The sequence below is a fragment of the Tiliqua scincoides genome, chromosome 4, assembly GCF_035046505.1.
Source record: "Tiliqua scincoides isolate rTilSci1 chromosome 4, rTilSci1.hap2, whole genome shotgun sequence".
Taxonomy (NCBI): Eukaryota; Metazoa; Chordata; class Lepidosauria; order Squamata; family Scincidae; genus Tiliqua; species Tiliqua scincoides.
In genome coordinates, this window is record NC_089824.1 from 73,851,216 (window position 1) to 73,873,058 (window position 21,843).

General features: G+C 41.7%; 1 protein-coding gene across 3 annotated transcripts in view; it reads right to left on the minus strand.

The window, feature by feature from the left end:
- Window positions 1-21,843, minus strand: part of CDKAL1 (CDK5 regulatory subunit associated protein 1 like 1) — a 340,298-nt gene that overhangs the window by 209,793 nt on the left and 108,662 nt on the right. For all 3 annotated transcript variants that reach the window (XM_066624923.1, XM_066624921.1, XM_066624922.1), the window contains exon 8: window positions 17,947-18,067. In XM_066624923.1, coding sequence (XP_066481020.1) covers window positions 17,947-18,067 — 121 coding nt within the window. The remainder of the gene's footprint in view (window positions 1-17,946; window positions 18,068-21,843) is intronic.

Sequence of the window (21,843 nt, forward strand, 5' to 3'; positions counted from 1 at the left end):
GCATCACTTCTCTTACATGGCAACCATAGCAGACAGATGAGCCAGGTTATGAGCCTTAGGAATTGCATGCTTCTTGTTGAACAACACATCTAGGACAGACTGCTCTTTCTCTTACCAAAGCATTTCCTGGTAGCAAGTCATGCCTGCCAGAACATCTCTCTTGACAGTGCGGCTGTGTTCCCAGGCAGGATCATTTTGAGACCAAACATCAAGAATTCTGGCAATGCCCTGGCACAATGGCTAAGTTTGAAACCGGCATAGGAAAATGCCAACTGACCTCACACTATGCAGAATAACTAGTGCAGTGCTAACCAGAATATGCAGCTCTCATTTATTGAAAGAAGAGTACAGCTCTCTATACTGTGAATACTGTAAAAATTACATCTAGAACAGAGAGCATTACAGGTCTGCCCTTTTTATATGTGGGGGATCCATTCCAGGACCGTCTGTAGATATGCAAATTTGAAATCACTTTCTTTTGATGAGCAAACTGGAATTCGCTTTCCCTTAGAATCCATAGCATCCACAGTGAATTATATCCACAGATACCACAGTTACATTGTATAATGAAACAACATTACAGGAAGTAGTATTAAATGAGTTACTGCTGCAGTTATACTGCTTACAGAAGCTCGTAGGTGCCATCTTGTCTGACATGGTTCACAAGCACAATTCAGAGCACAAACAACAGAATGGATTATATAGAAGAACTATATGTTCTTGAGCAGTCGCATTCATTTCAGTGGGGCCTGCTATGTTAAGTTCATAAAGAATTCAAACCTTTACTCAGCTTCTTTACTTAGTATAAATGAGTCCCATTTCCTTTTCTGAATCCCTACTTTTGGTTCTTCTTTCCTTTTGATATGTTTCACAAAGAAAGTTAATCACTACAAATATCAAGGAGATAAAGGGCTATTTACTCTGAAACCTATGGAAAGCAGTGAAACAATGGATCATAATCTAATTTGCAGAAAAGTATATATATATATATGTATATGCCAAGAAATAAGGACAGTTTATCTGAGTAAGAAGAAAAACAGACTGGCAGGAGTTGGAAAAACAGTTGAAAACAGATGACTAAGCAAACCCTTTTGTAAACACACTCCCAGCTGTATTTTTCAGTCTCATAGAAACTCTAGTTGTTGAGCAACAAGTTACCTTTCTTCAAGATAATTGAGGCTTTAAAAGGAGGATATAACACACATGACTCACACACTAACCCCCAAACATTAAAAAAACAACACTATTCATTTATCAAAAACAAAAAGACACCAAGTCTGGCTCTGATCTGCAGTGCAAAACAATCATGGGATTGCCAAGCATTTGCTGAAAATTTAAAAATAAAATGATAGAGTGACACTTTCAGCGCTTGATCTTTGCAGACACTGTTCCCCCAACATGTATAAATTGCCTTTAAAAAATAAGGCTTCAGTTTATTTAAGTCGGATCAAACACAAACACATTTTTAAAAAGTGAAGTTTAGGAAATAAAATAAGAAGATATGAAAAGCCCTGCTGGATCAGGCTAAAGGCCCATCTAGTCTAGCATTCTGTTTCCCACAGAAGCCAACCAGCTACTTCTGAAAAGCTAATAAACTTGGAAAAAAGGCATTCTTCTCTCCCATACTTGCTAGGAACCGAAGTCAGATACATCCCTGATTTCTTTCTCGAAGTCAGGATCAAATTTGGTTATCAGGTATGACCCCAACACTGCAATTATTCTGGGAGCCTGTTATTTCCATTCACACGGATTCTGTGAAGAAGTCTGTTCCCTCTACGTTTTCTAGTTTGTTGGATTCTATAACTTAGTTGATATACAGAGCGATGCCAGTCTCAATATACTCTTCCATGTTCTAACTTGGAATAATCATATCTCACTGGTTTTCTCTGTTTTATCAGGTTTCCATATGCCCATTATATCTATGCTCTCAATTGAGATCCAGTGCTCTAGCTCTCTCATCTTGGCTCAGAGGCTTCTGGCATTCACAAATTAACATCTATACATTAATTTGAATGTTGTTGCAAATGCTTCCCCCCTCCCCCCATTATAGCCTTTGTACTCTTGGGCCTGCTGTCCTGCCCTACCACACACTCATTTCCGAATTGTAACCTTCCCCTCTTCTGAATGATCAACATTTACAACCTCATCCCTTAGGGATGCTTTGGTTCAAACCAGATCCTGTCCAGTTCTTATCAGACATTTTAAAAGCTACTCCGCCACCTTTTGACGTTATGTGTCTGCAGTCTGGTTCCATTTCAGTTCCAGCTAAGCCTGTTTCATTGGCACATGCCTGGTTTGTCCCCAAATTCCTTGGTGTCTAACAGATGCGAATCCCCTCCTCTTGACACTCTGTTTTATCTATGCATTGAGACCTTTCAGCTCCACCTGTCTTGCTGCCTCTGCATGTGGAACAGGTAGCATTTCTGAAAATGATACTCTGGAGATACTGGCTTTATGCATCCTAACGAGCAACCTAAATTTGGTTTTCAGAACCTCCTGACTACATTTCCCAACATCATTGGTGCTGCTGTGCACCATGATGGCTGCCTTCACTTCAGGCCTGTCTACCAGCCTGTCTAGATAATGCATGATGTCTGATAATGCATGATGTCCTCAACTTTCATATCCAGCAAGCATATTACCATGAGGTCTACATACTTATCACAAACCCATCTCTCAATTTTTCTAATGATCAAACCACCTACTACTTAGAAGCCCCCTACATAGATTCCAAAGAGGACTGTGTCTGGCATGAGAGGATATAGGATCATCATACTCCAAAGAATGGGATCCTACTAAAGGATAATGCCTCTCTTCCTTGAACTGATGTCCTCATCTTCTCCAACATTTCCATTCTCAGTGACAGCAGCAGAGCTGTCATAGGGCACTTCTATCATGTCAGTGAAGATCTTATTCACATACTTCTCTTTGCTTCATCAGGTCAGCTATCTTTGCTTCAAGGCTTGTTCAAGAGCCAGGAGCTCACTGCAATGAGGGCACCTGCAACTCCAGCCTAGCAGGCAGGCAGCCATACATGTAGCACTCTGTGCAATACACTGGAAAGCACTCCCTTTTCTTTGCTGGCTTTCTACCTTCGTAACTAGCTCTATTTATTTGGAGGCTTTTATAGTTTATTTGGAAGGTAAGCAGAAACAACACACATAGATTTGGTTTTCCACTGAGGATTCTGGGACTGGCAGTTCCAGTTCCATTTCCAGATGGAAAGGATGCTCTACTAGAGTTGCCATCACCTTTCTTTTCCTTAGCTGCAAAGTAAATCCTTAGCCTGAAGGGATAGTTTCAGTGATTTGCAGAAGTGAGGCAGCTCATCTTGATCCTGTTCACAAAGAGGACTTTGTTCAAACAGGACTTGTTTTATGTTTTTGTTTTAGGGCCCCTGATTATATGTGAATGCTCACAATAACTCTAGATGTGAACCTGACATAATGATTTCACGAAGCTCCACCTACAAGAAGCTGGAAAAAAATATCTATTAATCTTCAGATAATCATATTTAATGGCAAAGGAAAATAACCATTCATATCCTCCTATAGGCAAAGGCTAGAAAGCTAACTTTTCCTGTCACGAATGTCACCAAGCTGACAAGGCAACAAAACGATGGGGGTATTGTCTGCCAGGGTGACAAGGAGAAATTACATGCAACTGTGCATGTACGTTTGACAAGCAAGTTGTCTTCAAAACGAAGATTTAGGCTTCCCAAAATAGGATGATGATCAACCTTTTAAAGCTACAGCAACTTTCCATCATACCCTATTATTCATTTCTAATGGCTAATTATGTTTTAGGCAGCAACAAGCATCTGAAACAAAGAAACAGATACCACTTGATAAAAAAAACCTGGAGAACCACAAGTTTTACAGATTTCATCTAAGGTTACATTTGGACAACAGAAAGCCTTGTGAAAACTATGTGAAGGGGTGGAAGGTCTGTTGCGATTCAGTATTGCTACCCCTCTATATGCAAATCTCAAGGCTGTAGAATAAGGAAAAGCTAAACTTCCTGTCCACTGTATTATATATTGCTATTTTCTTTTAAAGAAAGCACAACAAACAAAAACAAACAACCAATGATCACAAAATAATCAAAGTACTGGAGGTGACAAATTACAATGTCCCCTAGAAGGACAGGCAAAGTTTTAAAACTCCTTCCATGTAATTCTTGGTCATCTGAATTCATCTTTAGGAAGTTATACTGGGGCCACTGTTTATCTAATTCTTTCAGTACTTCAAGGATACCCTGTTTGTGGCATATCTCCATTCTGATTTTTTTTTTTAAAAAAGGCCATGGACTTACATTACATTGAATCCATTGTTGAAAACCAATGGTGCATTAAAGATACACAATCTAGAAAACAACATGCCATGTAGAAACCAATTTATCTGATTTATGTCCAACAACTGGAAACTCTTAAATGAGCTTATGAATATGGGATGGTCTAGTGCCAGATGAGACAAAAGTAATAACAAACACAGAAGGAGTACATGGAAGATTGCCATATAAAGGTGCTGAGTTCTCTATTCTCCACCCAACCAAGAGAGACTACAATTTGTAACAATTATATTTTGAACTTGGAATAACCACACATACCACAATACTTTACATGTTTCTCAGAAGTGGTGCTGGGAGATTATTGCTTCTCTGCATGGGACTTACTGTACAGAGTGCATCAAAGTGCATCAAAAACTGCTCCTCATGCTCTTTAACATTTACACGAAAATACTGGTGAAGGTCATTGAGTTAAGACTACAATGTCATCACTGTACTGATGAGACACAGCTCTCTTTCACCTTTTCATCAGATCTAGGTGAGGCAATAACTACTCTGTAATAACAAGCTGGCTGACTACTGTTTTTTTTTTTTTTTTAACTACCATCCTTTCTGCCTTGGTGATCCCTGGGTTAAACTATCAGGCTGCCCAAAACTAAGCCCCGGTGCCACCCAGTGTATCCAATGTTCAGTGTAACTGCAATAGCCACCACTGTATCCAATGGGGCTGGGGCAGCCACTGCAGTCTCCTTGGGGTAAAGGAATAAATGTTGCCTTACCCTGTGTCCAGCCCAGGAGACCCCAAAGGGTCTCCTTGGAACTGTACTACCTATTTTCCTGGTACAGGCCCGCATAGGCTCGGGAGAAGGCATAGGATTTGGTGGCAGCTTCTGCTGCCCTTTCCATCCTACTCCCTGCCCGATTCTCCCTCCAGCCTCTCCCTGCCCACTTCTGCCCTCCCTCCGGCATTCCCAAAAAACTGCCGGCCAGCAAATGCACTTACCACTGACTGCCCCACAGTTGTCTTACTGGCGCTGAGGCCCAGCGCTGACTGATGCAGACTTCAGTGATGGTGCCGTGTCCTCTCTGCTGGTGCAGGAGTGCCTTACAGCACTTTAGAGATGGTAGTTGCTGGTGCAGTGCGCTGGACACCGGAATTGGGTGTATAATATATACAGGGTTCCCCACAAACGTGGTTTGAAAACATCAACTAGTGACTGCAGCAGTCTGATCAGTAATGAGAGGTTACCTGACAGAATCGCATTATAGCTATGTTAAAAGAACAGTTAAGATCACTCGGTGAGGCATTGGCTAAGTGAGGCCCAAATAAGTTCCTCCCTGAAATGAGATTCACGTCCACAAAAAGCAGAGCCTTTCTGGTTATTGAAATGAATTTTTGGAATGACTTGTGTTTCGTTATTTTCCTCTCCTACAACATACTATAAACAAATCAGTTTTTTATTGTACTTTTGGGAGATAACGATGCTGTTTGTATTTTTCTGTTCTACTGATTTTGGTTATTTTGTGTGCTTTTTTATATTGACTTTTTATAATTTTAACAGTTTAAATTGTTTCATGAGATTGAGTGTGTATGCTGCTTTGAAAGTGCTGTATGAAGAAATGTGATAAATAATGAATAATCTTGCTTGCATGATTTTTGAGGAGGACAAAGCTTCGGAAACTTTCCATTTTATGAAAGTTTGGAAGACTGAGGAAGGCTGCATAGGACCACTGACTGACACTTTGAATTGTTGCTGCTAATCAAAGTGGATAGTACTACATAGGATTAGACCAGTGGCTTGACTAGATGCATGATCATTTCTTGTACTGGGTCACTGTGTGGCAAAAGAGGCACAACTAAGACAAAAACTAGGAGACTATAATGTCAAGTATTAACACTCTGAAAAATGGCACCATCTGTGTCTGAGTATACACCAGTCACAGTCAAAGTGTTCTTAGTTATAAGCACTAGATACTATAGGTGCTCCCTCCCTATCTGCGGATTCTAGACTCGTGGTTTTAACTAACTGCAGGTTCTGAACCAGCAGTGAAGGTCAGGCCTGAGCTCCCAGACATGACGGGAGATGCTTTCCGGTTTTGTCCAGGAGCCTTTCTGAGGTCTGCAGAAAACCAGAAGTGCCTTTCTGGCACCTATGGAGGCCTTTCTGAGACCCTTAAAGGCCCCTGTGGTTCTCAGAATACCTCCGAAAAGTGACTGGAGAATATCTCCAGTTGCACCTGGAGGTCCTATGGACTGGACCAGCACATTTCTTCATCCATGGATTTCTGTATCCACAGCAGGTGTATGTGTGTCTGGGAACAGATCCCCCGCAAATATTGAGGTTGAATTGCTATCCTGCACTACTTATGTACCTAAAAATAATTAATACACCTTACTTCTGAGTGAACATGCATGAGACTGCAAAGTGAATGTAGATATGAAATACAAATGTATGCTACAAGATTCAAGCAGGTGAGTGTGTGTAATTATAGTATGCCCAACACTTGTTGTGACGGACAGTGAGTATTATGATATATATTGACTTCTACTGTCAAATACAATGGACATTTTCTTGAATTCATCTTTAAATACCACAAGGCCTTCTGAGGTAATCAGAAGGAACAAGCATTTGTTTAGGAAAGAATCATATTCTGCACTGAATCACTGTGCTTCCAAGAGCCGTAAAGGAAGCAAAATTCATATGAAGCAAAGCTATCCCACTTCATTTTACGTCCCCCTCCAAGACAGCTATACATGAAATGTGGTTTCCAAGCAGTTAGAGGCGGAAGGAAAGGGTCAGGTAAGGTACAATAGCTTGTGATGTGTTCTTTAAGTCAATCAATTCCTTCCAGTTATCCATTCCTGCCCCTTCCATTACAGCCTCCAGTGGAGGAGTATGCTAGGGGGAAAAAATGGACAGCATAATTAAGAAGCTAGTCTGGAGCTTTGTTGCAGCTGTCGAAGAAAGCCTGGAAAGTCCAAGAGCTGGCAGCAAGATGATTACTGCATTACGAAGGGAAAAACCTGGATAAATGTAAGTTCTATGAGATTGTCTCATGGAATGAGACAATGTAAAAATCTCATTGAAAATAGATTTATGTTCAGCCTGCCTATGTAAACTGCCTTGAATCTATTAAGAAAGGTGGTAGATAAAAATAATAATAATAATAATTAATAAATAACTTCTAGCCTCAACTTCTAGCCTATATTCTTTAAAATTCAGCTGAAATCTTATCCAAGGTCATTTCTAAGTTACCTCTGAAGTTTATGCAAATAAGCTAAAAAAATCCCCCCCCCACACACACACAGCATGTAGTAAGACTAGGAGGAAACTGTTAAAATAATAAAACCTCAGTTGCCTCTAGGATGAGAACGCCAGCATCTATTTTGATGAAATTTGGCTCCTTAAGATGGCTTCCATCACTGTAAATGTCATCCAAATTTGAGAAGTAATAAAATAGTTGTGATGAATTGAATTTTGCCCAGTTAAGTCAATGAGAAATGATTTTTAAAAATCAAAATAGGAACAAAGCAACCCTCCTCGGAAACAAAGCAAAGCAAAATGTTGAACTGAATCAACAAAATGAATCAGATCACCAAATGACATGATACTTAAAACAATTTTTTGTGTGCACATCCCTGGTAACTAGATTCCCCATTAGGGTTAAAAATAAAAGTAGTTTACACATGATTTTTGAATACAACTTCCTTGGACATGGTCCAATAAAAACACTTAACCAAAACCAATTTGAATCCAATCTGGAACCATAAGGATTTGGATACATTTTTCAAATCACAGCCAACAAATATGACATTTTTAAAAAATACATGCTGTCAGCTAGTTGAAGAGCTATGGGATAGCCTATGATCTGCAAAACTGTCTTTCCATTTTATTATTGTTAACTGTCTCAAACCATGAATATTTGATATATTCAGCTGGTACTTCCACATGCTTGAGGCCTGTCAGCAGACACACTAAAGCAGTGGTCGTCAAACTTTTCATCAGCAGGACTCTCTTTTAAAAACATTCCATTGGGACCCACCTAGGTTTACCAGACTTTATAAAAAGGAGATCTAGAAATATTTTATTTATTTATAATAACCAGAAAAAGACCCTCAAACTTTATCTCTCCTTATATTATACATCAGCCATTTTCAACCACTGTGCCATGGCACACTGATGTGTCATGAGTGGTCCACATGTGTGCCACAGGAATTTGGGGGAAAGTTATTTATTAATAGGGCCAATGGGAGATGTGAGCCCTCACAGGCAGCATGGTGTGCCTAGTCAAAAACCTGGTGGTGTGCCTTGACCATTTTAGTGCCTTGTCAGTGTGCCGCGAGATGGAAAAGGTTGACAATCACTGTTATACATGCTTGCAAACTGCAGGAGCTTAGCTCCTTGCAGGGTAATTAGCAGCTATCTCCAAACTGCATGAGTTGACAGCCCAGTCCTAATGGGCAGCCCAATCCTGAGCGGTCCGGGGAGCCCCAACACGGTGGCACCGTGATGGCTGCCGCCGAATCCAGCGCCTCCCACGCTACCGCAGGAGGCACCTCAGGAGTAGGGGACATTTGTCCCCTTCCCCCGGGTAAGGGAGGCAGCCCTGCAATGGGGCTACTCTCTTTAGTGGCGCCTTTTGGGCGCCGCTAAAGTAAAGGCACTCATGTAAGGCACACAGCCTTCACGAGCGCCTAGGATCCTGCGGAGCAGAGCTCCGTTGATCCTCCTCCCACCTGCCACCAGGTACGTCTCTGGCACGCCCCCCTCCCCACGTCACGCTGGCCTCCCCCCTCCCTGGAATGCTCCCATCCCCGCCTCCATTTCCCATTCCGCAGCCCGGCAGTCGCAGGCACCACCGAGCCGCGGAATGTGGGCGCCCGCCGGGCGGTGGCTTAGTGCCAGCCAGTGCTGAGCCAGCTCCAGTGGGAGCCCAGCGGTAAGCCCCACAAACATGCCTTATGTTTGCATTTGCTTGCAACTGTGGTCTGCGCCACGGAGGCGCGGTGTGGACCACAGAATTGGGCCCTGAGCTCTTTGCAGGGTAATTAGCATCTAGAGTGTCTGATTTTTCAATAGCCTCAGGGATTGAGTCAATTATCTGATCTTTCCATGACCCTTTGGTAACCCACCAAAAATCAGGGCGCAACCCACCAGTGGGTCCTGACTCATACTTTGGGAACCACTGCCCAAAAGAGTAACATTGACTTCTACATTTGAGAGAATTTAGTTATCTTTAAACTGTTCTCAATTGTTACAAATTATTTTATTGAAGTAGTAATGATTCTCAGCTTCCAAACGAGAAATTATAAAAGAGAACAGCTGTATAGAAAGTAAGAGATCTCTATCAATGACAGCAAGTGAGCATTTACCAAAAACCTGTAATTAATATAATGGCATCTGGATGAAAATAAATATAGTTCAATGGATCAGCCACTATTTAAATTCAACTATTTTCTAAACTTTCTAAAATAGGAAAAAATTCTAGCTAAAAGGCTACAGTTCCTTTTCTATGGTGCCCTTTGTGTGCTGCTAAAGAGAGTAGCCCCATTGTGGGGCTGCCTCCCTTACCCAGAGAAAGGGGACAAACGTCCCCTACTCCTGAGGTGCCTCCCGCGGTAGCGCGGGAGCGCGGGAGGCACTGGATTCGGCTATTCTATGCCATTCTATAGCATTTTATACTATCTAAATAACACATTGTTCAATATTATGTTTACCAACAAATCCACAAGAAATTCTATCATATGCAAGCCACCCTGCTTGAACTTAGAACAGTGGTTCATGAACTGTGGTTCAGGACCCAATTTTTGATGGGTCGCAAAACTGACAAGGTAATAGCTTGAGCACCTGGTAAAAAGAAACTTTTTTTATTCTCATAAAGCTAGGTGGGTCTCAAAAGAGTGTCATTTTAAAAAGTGGGTCCTGGTGCTAAAAAGTTTGGGAACCACTGACCTAGAATGTCAGTTAATGAAGGGAAACCATAGAATTCTTTCAGTATAGAAAAGGGAGGCAAATCAAATGAGTAATCAGCTTTTGCTTAAACTGAGCTGTCAGCACTTGCCTCTCAACTTTAAAGTTCTGTTTCTCATTAACAAAGAGGGCCTTCTATTGAAAAGTAAAGGTCAATTATGATGCTGCATTTTACGTCAGCAGGCAAATTTCATCTATGAGTTTCATTTCAAGTATGAAATGCCTCTGACATATAAACAGATTAAAAAATATAGGTCAAATAATTATATTTATGAAATGCCTAACATAAAAAGTGATTCAGGCTACCACCACATTCACACTATCTGAGACCAGACCCCAATGAACAAAGTGGACCTTACTTCTGAGTAAATAAACAGGCAGCTATTAACTGCAGCTTTTTTGAGGCATTGGGTAGAACATTAGTAGAGGGCTGCAGGTTTAAAAGACTAAATTTAGATGCACATTTTAAGAATGCAGACAATGCACTCTACCAGATGCAGATAAAATGGATGACAACACAAAACTGATTGCTGGGTAGTGCTTTAGCTAGTTCCTAAATAATGAGGGTCTTGAATGAGGTGTGCATGTTGGAGAACGTCTGCTAATATGCTCACCCACCCACTTGTTGCACCCACTTGCTGTGCAGCAATCTGGGTTGCCTGGTTGTAGAACTGGGTAAGCAGCCAAAGTCATCTGATCACCTCAGTTCAACAGGGATGCAAACTTGCAGAGATAAATAAATTAGCAAAATGAAATCCTGTTGTTGGCAAGTCTGTCTTGCTGCACTGTCTGATCAGTTGGCCATTGTAGAAGCGCAGAGGATTGTGCTTTGTAAAGCAGTGGTTCCCAAACTTACCTGGATCATCTATATTTATTTATTTATACAGGTATTTATATACTGCCTTTCTTCGGTCATCAGATTTCTCCCAGATTTTAATCCAAGGCGGTTTACATAGGCAGGCTGTTCTAAACCCTCATAAGGATTTACGCAATTGAATAGTTCTAATCTTTCATCAAACTCCTCGTTCCAGCTGGATTCCTTCCCGGTCTGGCCTCTCTCTGGCCCTTTGCCTCCCATGCTCCACTTGATGGCAACTCCTCTCGGCCACCGAGGGTCAGCTCATCAGTATATCAGCATGTCGTCAGTTCTCGGTTACTTCCGGTTGTTTCGAACTGGCAGCCTCAGATCTTCAGGCATACAAGGCGGCAGCTCTACCAACTGAGCCAGACCTCCTGCCCAATCATGACACCACCACAGCCTTCCGCTGGGTGCCAAAATCTCGTGAGATCCAAGATGGTGGCACCCGGAGGAAACAGGTAAGATGGGCAACTGGGGACATCCCAATGGCACCTCGTGAGTGTGCTGCGATACCCTAATGTGATGACACACACACTTTGGGAACACCTGTCCTGCACGTTCCCTTTCTCATTTTACGAAAAAAAAACAGTTTGTAGTACACTAATGCCACATTGTACACTAAGGTTCCAACTTACATTATGGTTCTGCTCCAGAGATTTGTCCAGAAGTTGGAATGGACATCTAACATCCAATTTGTCTGGGAGTCAGAATGGATGTAACCACAACAGCACTATTGCACCTGTTCCAAAGCACGAGGACAGGCGGTGCCTGCACAAAAGCTCTGACATAGCTAACCATAACTTGGGATGCCTCTGAGTTGGACATCCATAAGTCAGGGACTCAGTGCATTTTCCTTGTAAAAGGAACACCAGGGAACACTGTGATTGCTGTTTTTGTTAAATTCCCTCTAGGTGCGAAGAAGAAAGAGAATTCAGGGTAGAGAAAAGGTTGAATGATCAGTGCACAGGGCAGGCAGTAGACTCTCAATCCTGACTTACTACGGTGCTCCATCAGCAGCTGCTTGCACACAAAGTTTTTGCTGAGCACGCAAAATACTATCCTGGCGGTTCTCAAACGTTTTGCGCCAGGACCCACTTTTTAGAATGAGAATCTGTCAGGACCCACCAGAAGTGATACCATGAAGCAGGAAAATTTTTAACAATCCTAGGCTGCAATCTTACCCAGGAGTAAATCCCATTTACTATCATTGCTAAAAGCATATATATAGTAGCCTGTTAAAAGTACAGATGTGTAACATTTCCCCAAATGCAGTCACATACCAGGGTAGCATCAAATTTAATATATTAAAAATAAATATTGACATGAATGGGAACCCACCTGAAATTGGCTCATAACCCACCTAGTGGGCCCTGACCCACAGTTTGAGAAACACTGCACTATCCTATTGTTGATCCTCATGTTGTGAGTTTTACTAATTAGCTCACCTTGCCACTTTGAAGGGGAGTGAAGTGGTGCTAGGGGTGTTTAACACTTGTCTTCTGTCACTGCTTCCCCACCCTAAAACACACACACAACATGGATACCCTGAAAATGCTATTTGCTCCACGGGAGAAAACATACAAGTACCTCACTTCAACATTAGGACAGGGTTGCACATTCAACCCATTGTGTATGGAAATGTCCTAGGCACTGAAGGGAACAGGGAGACCTTGGGAGCCCAGTGTGCTCAGAAAATTGAGCTTTGATTACATACCTATAACAAAGTAAACCCAAGCAGTGAGGTATCAGATCCTTAGAATATCAGTAAAGAAAAAGGAAACATATAAATCTTACATACATCTGAATTATACTTATCCCTTGCCTGAAATCCTCTCTCCCAATTTTTAGCTTATGATACAATGCAGAAGCAATTGTTTGAGAACAAGATTTTTTTCTGGTTCCCAGAAGATTATGAGCTCAATACAGGAGATTAGATAAGAATTAGATAAGAATGTTTGGCTGGCAACTGAACAATTACTTTTTGAATAAATGAACAAAGTGCAATGTGGTCTTTCCAAATAAAATTAAGCTTTTTCTGCCCAATGTTGCTTATATGCAACATGGATCAAATCTGTACATCTGTGGGCCTGGCAGAAATGCGTTAAGTATCTAAGGGCGCAATCCTAACCCACTTTCCAGCACCGACATAAGGGCAGTGCAACTTGGAGATAAGGGAACAAATATTCCCTTACTTTGAGGATGCCTCCATGAGTGCCATAGAAAATAAGTGAAATAAGGAAAGATAATTTAGGGGTATAACACCCCTATTCATACCATCACCACTATGCACAAAAGGAGATAAGATTATATTGTTAAGAAAAGATATGGGCATTCAGGAGAAGGCCTGATGGAGTCCAAGTTATGGAATTTTTTTTTTAATGCCCATCAGTTCATTTGACAAATTTCAAATATATTTGCCCAAAATTTTTTCTGTGCCATGACTGAATATTAATATTATTCAGTAACAATCAGTGAATAAATTGACAAACATAGGCCCAAATCCTAACCAACTTCCCAGTACTAGTATAACTGTGACAATGGGATGTGTGCTGCATCCTGCAGTTGGATGGCAGTCAGAGAGGCCTCCTCAAGGTAAGGGAATGTTTGTTCCCTTACTTGGGAGCTACATTGCCCTTACCTCGGTACTGGAAAGTTGGTTAGGATTGCGCTCTTAGTTAGATACTGTTTTATTTTTATTCCCCCTGTAGGGGTTTGAGGCAGGCATGCCCCAGCAAGAGGTCTCAGACTTGCTTCAGGGGGAAGGGGTTAAGGCACCCTGGTCCTCCTCCCTGGTTTGGCTGGTTTGCACTGGTCTTGGGCAGGAGCTGTTGACTGCACAGCCTCCTGCCTCACCTCTCTTTCTGCTCTGCCTGTCATCACTGGCCTCCCGCCTCTTATGGGGCTTCCTGCTTCTTCTTGCCCCTCCCCTTCCTGCCTGGGGGACTGAAACAGAACAGCTGCTGGCCCCGCCCCTGGTATCCATTGACCCAGCATGGGGCCCTGGCTGCTGCTCTCTGCCTTCTGGGACCCCTGCCCTGGTAAGTAGGGGTCCATGGGGAGCAGGGGAAAACTGACACCCCCTTCCAATAAACCTGCTTGGTTTCAGCTTTTCCCCTTGCCACCCTTGTCTTTCTCTGCTGAAATACATAGTTTTGCTATTGGCCACTGCACAGGAATGACACAAAATTAGTTTTTCCCCATATGCACAGGTTTTATATTTTTCAGAAACACTTGTAGGAACAAGAGGCACTAACTCTTCTTGCCTCTCCTCTGATGCTGCCTGTAGCAGCAGACGGAAGCAGTGTTAAGTCGATAGTTCTGGGGAGATGGTTCGATGAAATGGCTTTTTAATCCTAACTGCTGTATTCCTCACAGTGATTGCACATAAAGGAAGGAACTACCCAACAGGCCAGCAATATCACTGCAACCCTACTCAGGGAATAAGCTGTTATCATGGGCATGCACCTAACAGGATGAGTAATAGGACTGGCCCCAATGACCTTGCAGAAGATGCTACTGTAGCTATGCTGGTGCAAGACATACTCTCAACTGCCAAAACTACATACATGAATTGCCCTACACCCTCAAGAAAAGAAAGAAGATATAAAACTAAAAACAAAAACAGATATATGCATCCACAGATCAAGATTCCTGATTATCAGCTCTAACATACTCAGAGATCTAAAATTCACAAATAACGTTGTCAAAATAGCAAGTTCTGTTATTTAGATTTTAAAACCTGCAGTTACATTGTTGAAAAATTGGGAAAAATACTGAGTGTCAGAGACCCTATTTAAAGTAGTTTAATGAGATAAATAGCATCTTTGATGTATTCCAGTAACACACACCAGAAGGAGACCTCAAACAAAATCAGAGATTTTGTAATGTTCTCTGAAGTAAACAATATTTCTCTTTCTACACAAGTACAATTTCTCTTGACTTTTAAGTATAAATTTCATGGTCCATGAAAAGAGGTATCAAAGTTGTTTACTAGCATCTTCTTGCCCTTAGTTATAGATGTGCCCACACCACTTATTACAACTTGCTTTATTTATCTCTTCATACATAGTGAAAGAGTTTATGGCTGCATTCAAACATCACATTCTATAAACTTCCAAACCAGGAGCTGGAGGATTGGAAGTGAGTAAAGGACTTAAGCACTTCCCCCACCCCTAAGCAAGCTTATCTTAACTCATTCTGATTCAATCAAACCACAACTTGCCATTACATTTAAACTGGTAAAACAGTTGTTTGAACAAGTCTTCCAAACCAGGATCAAATCATGGCTTACAATTCCAGGGTGTTCAAGTCATACTTTTGCCGGTTTAGACATAATGGCAAGCTGTAGTTTGATCAATCCACAAAGCATTCTATTAAGCTAAGTGCATGAGTGAAGGGAACATACAAGCATGCAGTTTATTTCAGGTCCTCCAAACTATATTTTAGAAATGAGAACATGTTTGACAGCCACGTATGTGTACGAGTGCAGATGTGTACGAAATCTGCATGTATTTCACAAGTGCAGATCTGAAAATAAGAGGTGAAAAACTTACAAAATGCTATTTCTCATTTACCTTCTCTTTTCTACTTCATCATACACACTGAAGGCTGACCCAAATGGTAATTCTAAAATGATAAAGCCTCAGTTTCTGCTTCCAGAAATCTTTATATTAATAATGAACTCAGATGGTTGAGTGCCTGTTAGATTAGGTACTGGCTTTTACATACTAGGGGGGGCACCTTGGTAGACAGAATTAGGGCACAATCCAAACAGTGCCTTATGCAGGCCCAAGTCCCTTGGGTTGCCATAAAGCATGTTTGCATCTCCTCACGGGGAAACCAGGCCGGTGCTTGGAGAAGCGCCGGCCTGCAGAGGCTGGTATACACCTCTGCCGCGGCTTCCCCGCAGCTGCTTGTGGTGGTGCGCTCGTGCAGGCACAAGCAGCAAAGGTAGGCATGGGGGGTGGGGAGGAGGAGGGAGAAAGGCATTCCTGGGCGGGGGGAGGGTGGGCAATGGGTGGCCGTGGGGGCGGACACACAGGGAGCCGGAGGTGGGGCTGGGACCCGGCAGTTATGCCGGTTCCCAAACCCCATCCCCGTGGAGAACAGAGGGACTTCAAGCCGCTCCGCTCTCCTCAGAGGTGCTACCTCCAGAGGTGGCGCATGTCCAAGAAGACCCATTGGGGCCAGCAGCCCTTAACCAGGGGTAAGGGGAAGAGTTTCCCCTTGCCTCTGGCTGAGCCGCTGCTGCCCACAAACCTGCCTTGGATGCAGCGCAAGCCTCCTGGCTTGCCTGCTCCAGCGTGGGTTTGGATTGCTCTCTTAGATAGATAAGTAGATAATTGTTGTAAATTAAATGAAAAAAATGGAATATTGAGATAGCAGCTGGAAAAAAACACACACAGAGGGAGTGGAAATTTGTCAGCATGTTAACCTTTATTAGACTAGTTGCCCTAATAAAAAGGATAATACAAATTACATTCATCCTAAACAAAGCTGAGGAAATTTGCAGCTCAGACTCCCCTTGCATAAATAACACAAATAGATAATATATTTCACCTAAACACAGCAGCATAAATTTTTTAGAGGTTGAATAAAATTGTAGACACTTTTGTTGCTAATTTCAAATTTCAACAATATTCTACAATGTTTTTAGGCATGTATAAAACAAAGTACACCTATTAAAAGGGCAGTAGTTTTGAAAGGTTGAGTATAACCTAATTTATACCAATTTATTTTCTGCAGGCGATATCTTCATCCCCCACTAAAACTGTAAGTTAAAATGTCCTGAAAAAAAACTAGCAACAAAGCATTATCTCCTATCCTGTTTTGTAAGGCCACACCTGGAGTATTGTGTCCAGTTCTGGTCGCCGCATCTCAAAAAAGACATAGTGGAAATGGAAAAGGTGCAAAAGAGAGCGACTAAGATGATTACGGGGCTGGGGCACCTTCCTTATGAGGAAAGGCTACGGCGTTTGGGCCTCTTCAGCCTAGAAAAGAGACGCCTGAGGGGGGACATGATTGAGACATACAAAATTATGCAGGGGATGGACAGAGTGGATAGGGAGATGCTCTTTACACTCTCACATAATACCAGAAACAGGGGGCATCCACTAAAATTGAGTGTTGGGCGGGTTAGGACAGACAAAAGAAAATATTTCTTTACTCAGCGTGTGGTCGGTCTGTGGAACTCCTTGCCACAGGATGTGGTGCTGGCGTCTAGCCTAGATGCCTTTAAAAGGAGATTGGACAAGTTTCTGGAGGAAAAATCCATTATGGGGTACAAGCCATGATGTGTATGCGCAACCTCCTGATTTTAGAAATGGGTTAAGTCAGAATGCCAGATGTAGGGGAGGGCACCAGGATGAGGTCTCTTGTTATCTGGTGTGCTCCCTGGGGCATTTGGTGGGCCGCTGTGAGATACAGGAAGCTGGACTAGATGGGCCTATGGCCTGATCCAGTGGGGCTGTTCTTATGTTCTTATGAATACTAATGAAAAAAGCCACCTCTTGGTGATTACACCAATCTCAAAATGGGTATATGAACTGGAACAGGGATATGAATTTAAAAGCCAGAGCAGGAGAAGTTATTTACCATACTGAGAAGATCTATCATGCCAAAGGACAAATCTTTTAGTAAAGACGATATATAAGAAGGGCTGCAATTAAACACACATACAGATCTCTTTCAATAATATGAAATAGAAACAAACTAATCATCATACAATTTGTATGATCCTAAGGAAGCTCTACATTAAGAAAGAACAAAAGTGAAATTGAATTTCTAGGCAGTATATGAATATTTTATGTCAGTTTGAATGATGCTTACCCTGTATTGATGGAAATTATTTCTATCAGTGGGTTCTTTCTGATCTTTGGCAAATCCAATCGAGCTCCCCCTAACCGCTTTCCATTATCCTTTTTCTGACCCAGCAATCTCACTGAATGACCTTCAAGTAAAGAAAACATGACATCATTATGTATAAAAGTCATTTGCTTCAATATATTCCATGCCAATATTTTGCATTGTATTAAATACAAAAGCAATAGTCTTATGGAAACCAAACCAAAGGAAAAACTTAGAATCAAAATGAATTAATTTTTTGAACGTCTTAACTCCTTCCATTATATTTAGCAAAACAGTTTGATGAAAACTGCTCTATCAGTTTAAAACGAATTTCATAAGCAAAAGCTTTTTGACTATAATTAAAAGGAAAATTATAATTTTGACTATAATTAAAACAGAACATAAAGTGGAATGAAGTATGTTTCAACTGGTGGTGTCAGAAGATCAATTTTCATTAAGCTCACAGAGTAGCACAAAAAGATTTGGATGAGAGAATATTTTCAAAATTTAACTTGAGTTTCTTGGGCTTCTCATATACCAGATAACATGTTAGCACTTTATGGAATGTATGGCTCCATCTGTGGTTTAGCTGTGCTCAATTAACGACATATCAAAGTGAATGCTGGAAAAGGGGATTTTGGGGGTTAAGTAATATTAAAATATGATTTCCAATTAAATGTTACTTTAAAATCAATTTTGTTAAACTCAAGTACAAATGATAGAATTTTCAATTCCAAAATAATTTTAATTCAAGGATAATTAAAAAAATATATATAGTTCATTAAATTAAAAAAATTAATCTCTGAAGCATAGTTAACATTCTTATTTGTCTCTTTGCCAGTAGAAAAACTGTGGCAAAGCGTGAGCTGACCATTGAGGTTCTGCAGCACTTATACACACAGTGAGCCCTCTATCTGTGGGGGTTTGGTTCCAGAACCCTGTGCAGATGCCATCATTCATGGAAAAAATTGTGTTAATTGCCTGAACTTGTGTTAATTTCATAATCTGTGTAAATCACCTAAATTGTGTGAATGGTGTGAACAAGGCCAGTGCTGCCGCCAGAGAGAGCTATGAAATGGCAACAGCTTACAGCAGGGTACGTGAAAACAATTTTTAAAAATACATTTTCAATCAATGGATGGTTAAATTCATTGAAGCGTAGCCCGTGGATACAGAGGCCCACCATATTGCTTCATTTTGCCTCCAAGTTAGACAAACTGCTTTAAACATTAGCTACTACTGAACATCTTTTCATAGCTTTATCCAGCTAATGCTCTTATACATGCTAGCAGTCATTTAGGGGGCTGCTTGTTATACAACTGTGTGGAGATCATTCCATATATCAATCTGTTTTCTATTTTCACCATCACAACAATCCCACCAAAAAAGTTTCAGTATGGCAAACGTCTTTACGTGAATGACTTTGCTCTACAAAGCAGTCTCTGCAGAAGTGACTTGGAAGTGGCCACCAGACAACTGCTTATCTTTGTGAATAAGGCCTAAGTGAAAATAATTTACAAAAACGACCTGAACTTTTCCTTTAATATAGCACCAAATGTAAAGAAAGTACTTGACATCACAGTCTTTTCAGATACGTACAGTAAAATTTTCAGTCAAAATTTCATTTAACTAGTAGGTTAAGTAGGTTTGATAATCTAATACTTAATACTACAGAAGATGTCATGAGCTCAACAATATCTGGAAAAGGTTTGCTATTTTCAGACCAGTACATGCTGGGAATTCCATTATTCCCCACTGTGATTTCAGTAATACAATGACTGTGTTAATAGCATTCAATAAATTATTCATTTTCACTGTATCACTCTAATAATGACAATATTACCAACTGATGAGATAACTACTTATTTTCCAAATACCACTTTCATTAAAAACTTTTGAATCTAATAACATATATCATACTTATTAAAGTAAATTAAAACATTATATGTACCCAAATGGAAATGAACACTCTTTGACTCCTCAGATAATAATACCACCACCACTTGGAAAAACACCTGAAAATTCTAGGTGTAAATGAAATCACTACATAGGAAGCAGACTTACCTGGAGCAGCGCATATTTTATGGAAATAACTGTGAATATTCTAGGTCTTTGGGAAGGATCCAATACTCTACAGCAGTAGTTTTCAAACTGGCAGGTCACGACCCACCAGTTCGTGTAAAGGTTCCCCATCCCTTTAAGGGGGCGGGGGAAGGGGAGAGGCAGAGAAGCAATCCCCAGGATTTCACCTGTATGGGGGGAGCGAGGGGGGTGCTTGTGACTTACTTTATGAAGACAGGGCTGCAGCAGGCTGCAGGAGGTGTGGGGAGCCCTGCGCAGCCCTCTGCACTGCTCCCCTAGGCTTGGAACGTTCGGAGAATGTGGGCGCAAAGCACTTCCGTTTTGCAGGAGATGCTTTGCACCTGCTTTTAGCAAACATTTCAAGCCTTGGGGAGCACTGTGCAGGGCTGCACAGGGCTCCCTGCATCTTCTGCAGCCTGCTGCAGCCCTGTCTTCATAAGTTAAGTCACAAGCACCCCCTTCGCCCCCCCCTTAGCGGCGCGATCCTGGGGATCACATTGCTCCCTCAAAGTTTGAGAACCACTGCTCTACAGGCCAAATCCAGTCACCAAAATCAGGTGGGTTGTGTATAGAAACCATAAAAATGAAATATAGATGAGGCAAAGTTAAAAAAAAAAAAGGTCAATGCAGCAGAAGAGAGTATTAATTAAGTTTAAAATTTTTTTACTGCTGCTACCATCAAAATCAAGCAAAGAAATTTGCTACCCTCAGCTCACTTACTTCAGTGGTCTTAAGCACACCAAACACTGTGCTGAACTGTAGTTAGTGAGAATTTTTTGTTGGCACCCTTCAGTCTCAGAAGACTATGGTATTGCGCTCTGAATGGTGGTTCTGGAACAGAGTGTCCTCTCCAGTGCACGAAGCCTGGGTAAAGTAGATATGGAGGATAGGCTGTTTCCCATGCAGCAAATCCCCCCTCTCCACGTCGCTGAAATGGTCCAATGGAAAGGCAGAGGCCAATACAGTTGGTTCCAGCGGCATCGCAGGAGTTGCCAGAACGTGTCTATGTTCAGCCATGAACTGCCTCAGGGACTCCGGTTCCGGATTTGGCCTCGAGGTTTACTCCTGAAGCCTTTTCCATAACTGGATGTAGCCACAAGGCAGTGGAGGTTTGGGATCAGAGTTTTCCTTCTCTCAGATGAGCTGCCTTCCCAGGCTAATGAGTCCCATCTACCCATTGGCGTTTAGTTGCCTCTTATGACAAGTACAGCCAAACTGAGGGCTTATTCTTATCCCCAGCCCCCAGGGGATGTAGTGAGAATAAGAACTAATATTTACAAAATAGACAAAGGGCCCAATTTTATCCAACTTTCCAGTGCTAATACAGTCATGCCAATAGGCTGTGCATGGCATCCTGTAGGGGAGAAGCAGTCTTGGAGGCTGGGAACATTTGTTCCCTTACTTTGGGGCTGCATTGCAGCTGCAACCGAGCTGGAACATTGGATAGAATTGGGCCCAAAGTAAATTGAATAAAGACAATGATGCAAATCATTATGGGTATAAAATTCTGAAACCATTTCCTTAGAACTACATGTAATAGGAAATACTGCCTTCTGTTTCATGAGGAGTTATATAAAAGAGATTTCAAGACTTCTATTCTTGTGGCCTAGTCATGGCCTGGCAGGAACAGAAATCTCGCCCCTCCACCCCAGTTCATTAATCAGCTTCTAATACTTTGTTTAAAGATCAAGCTAATGCAGAGGTATTCAAACTGGGGCGTCGCAACGCCCCAGCCTGAAGGCCTTGGCCTCTGCCCCCTGAAGGGGTGGGGCAGCAAGGAGGCAGGGAGGAGGTCGC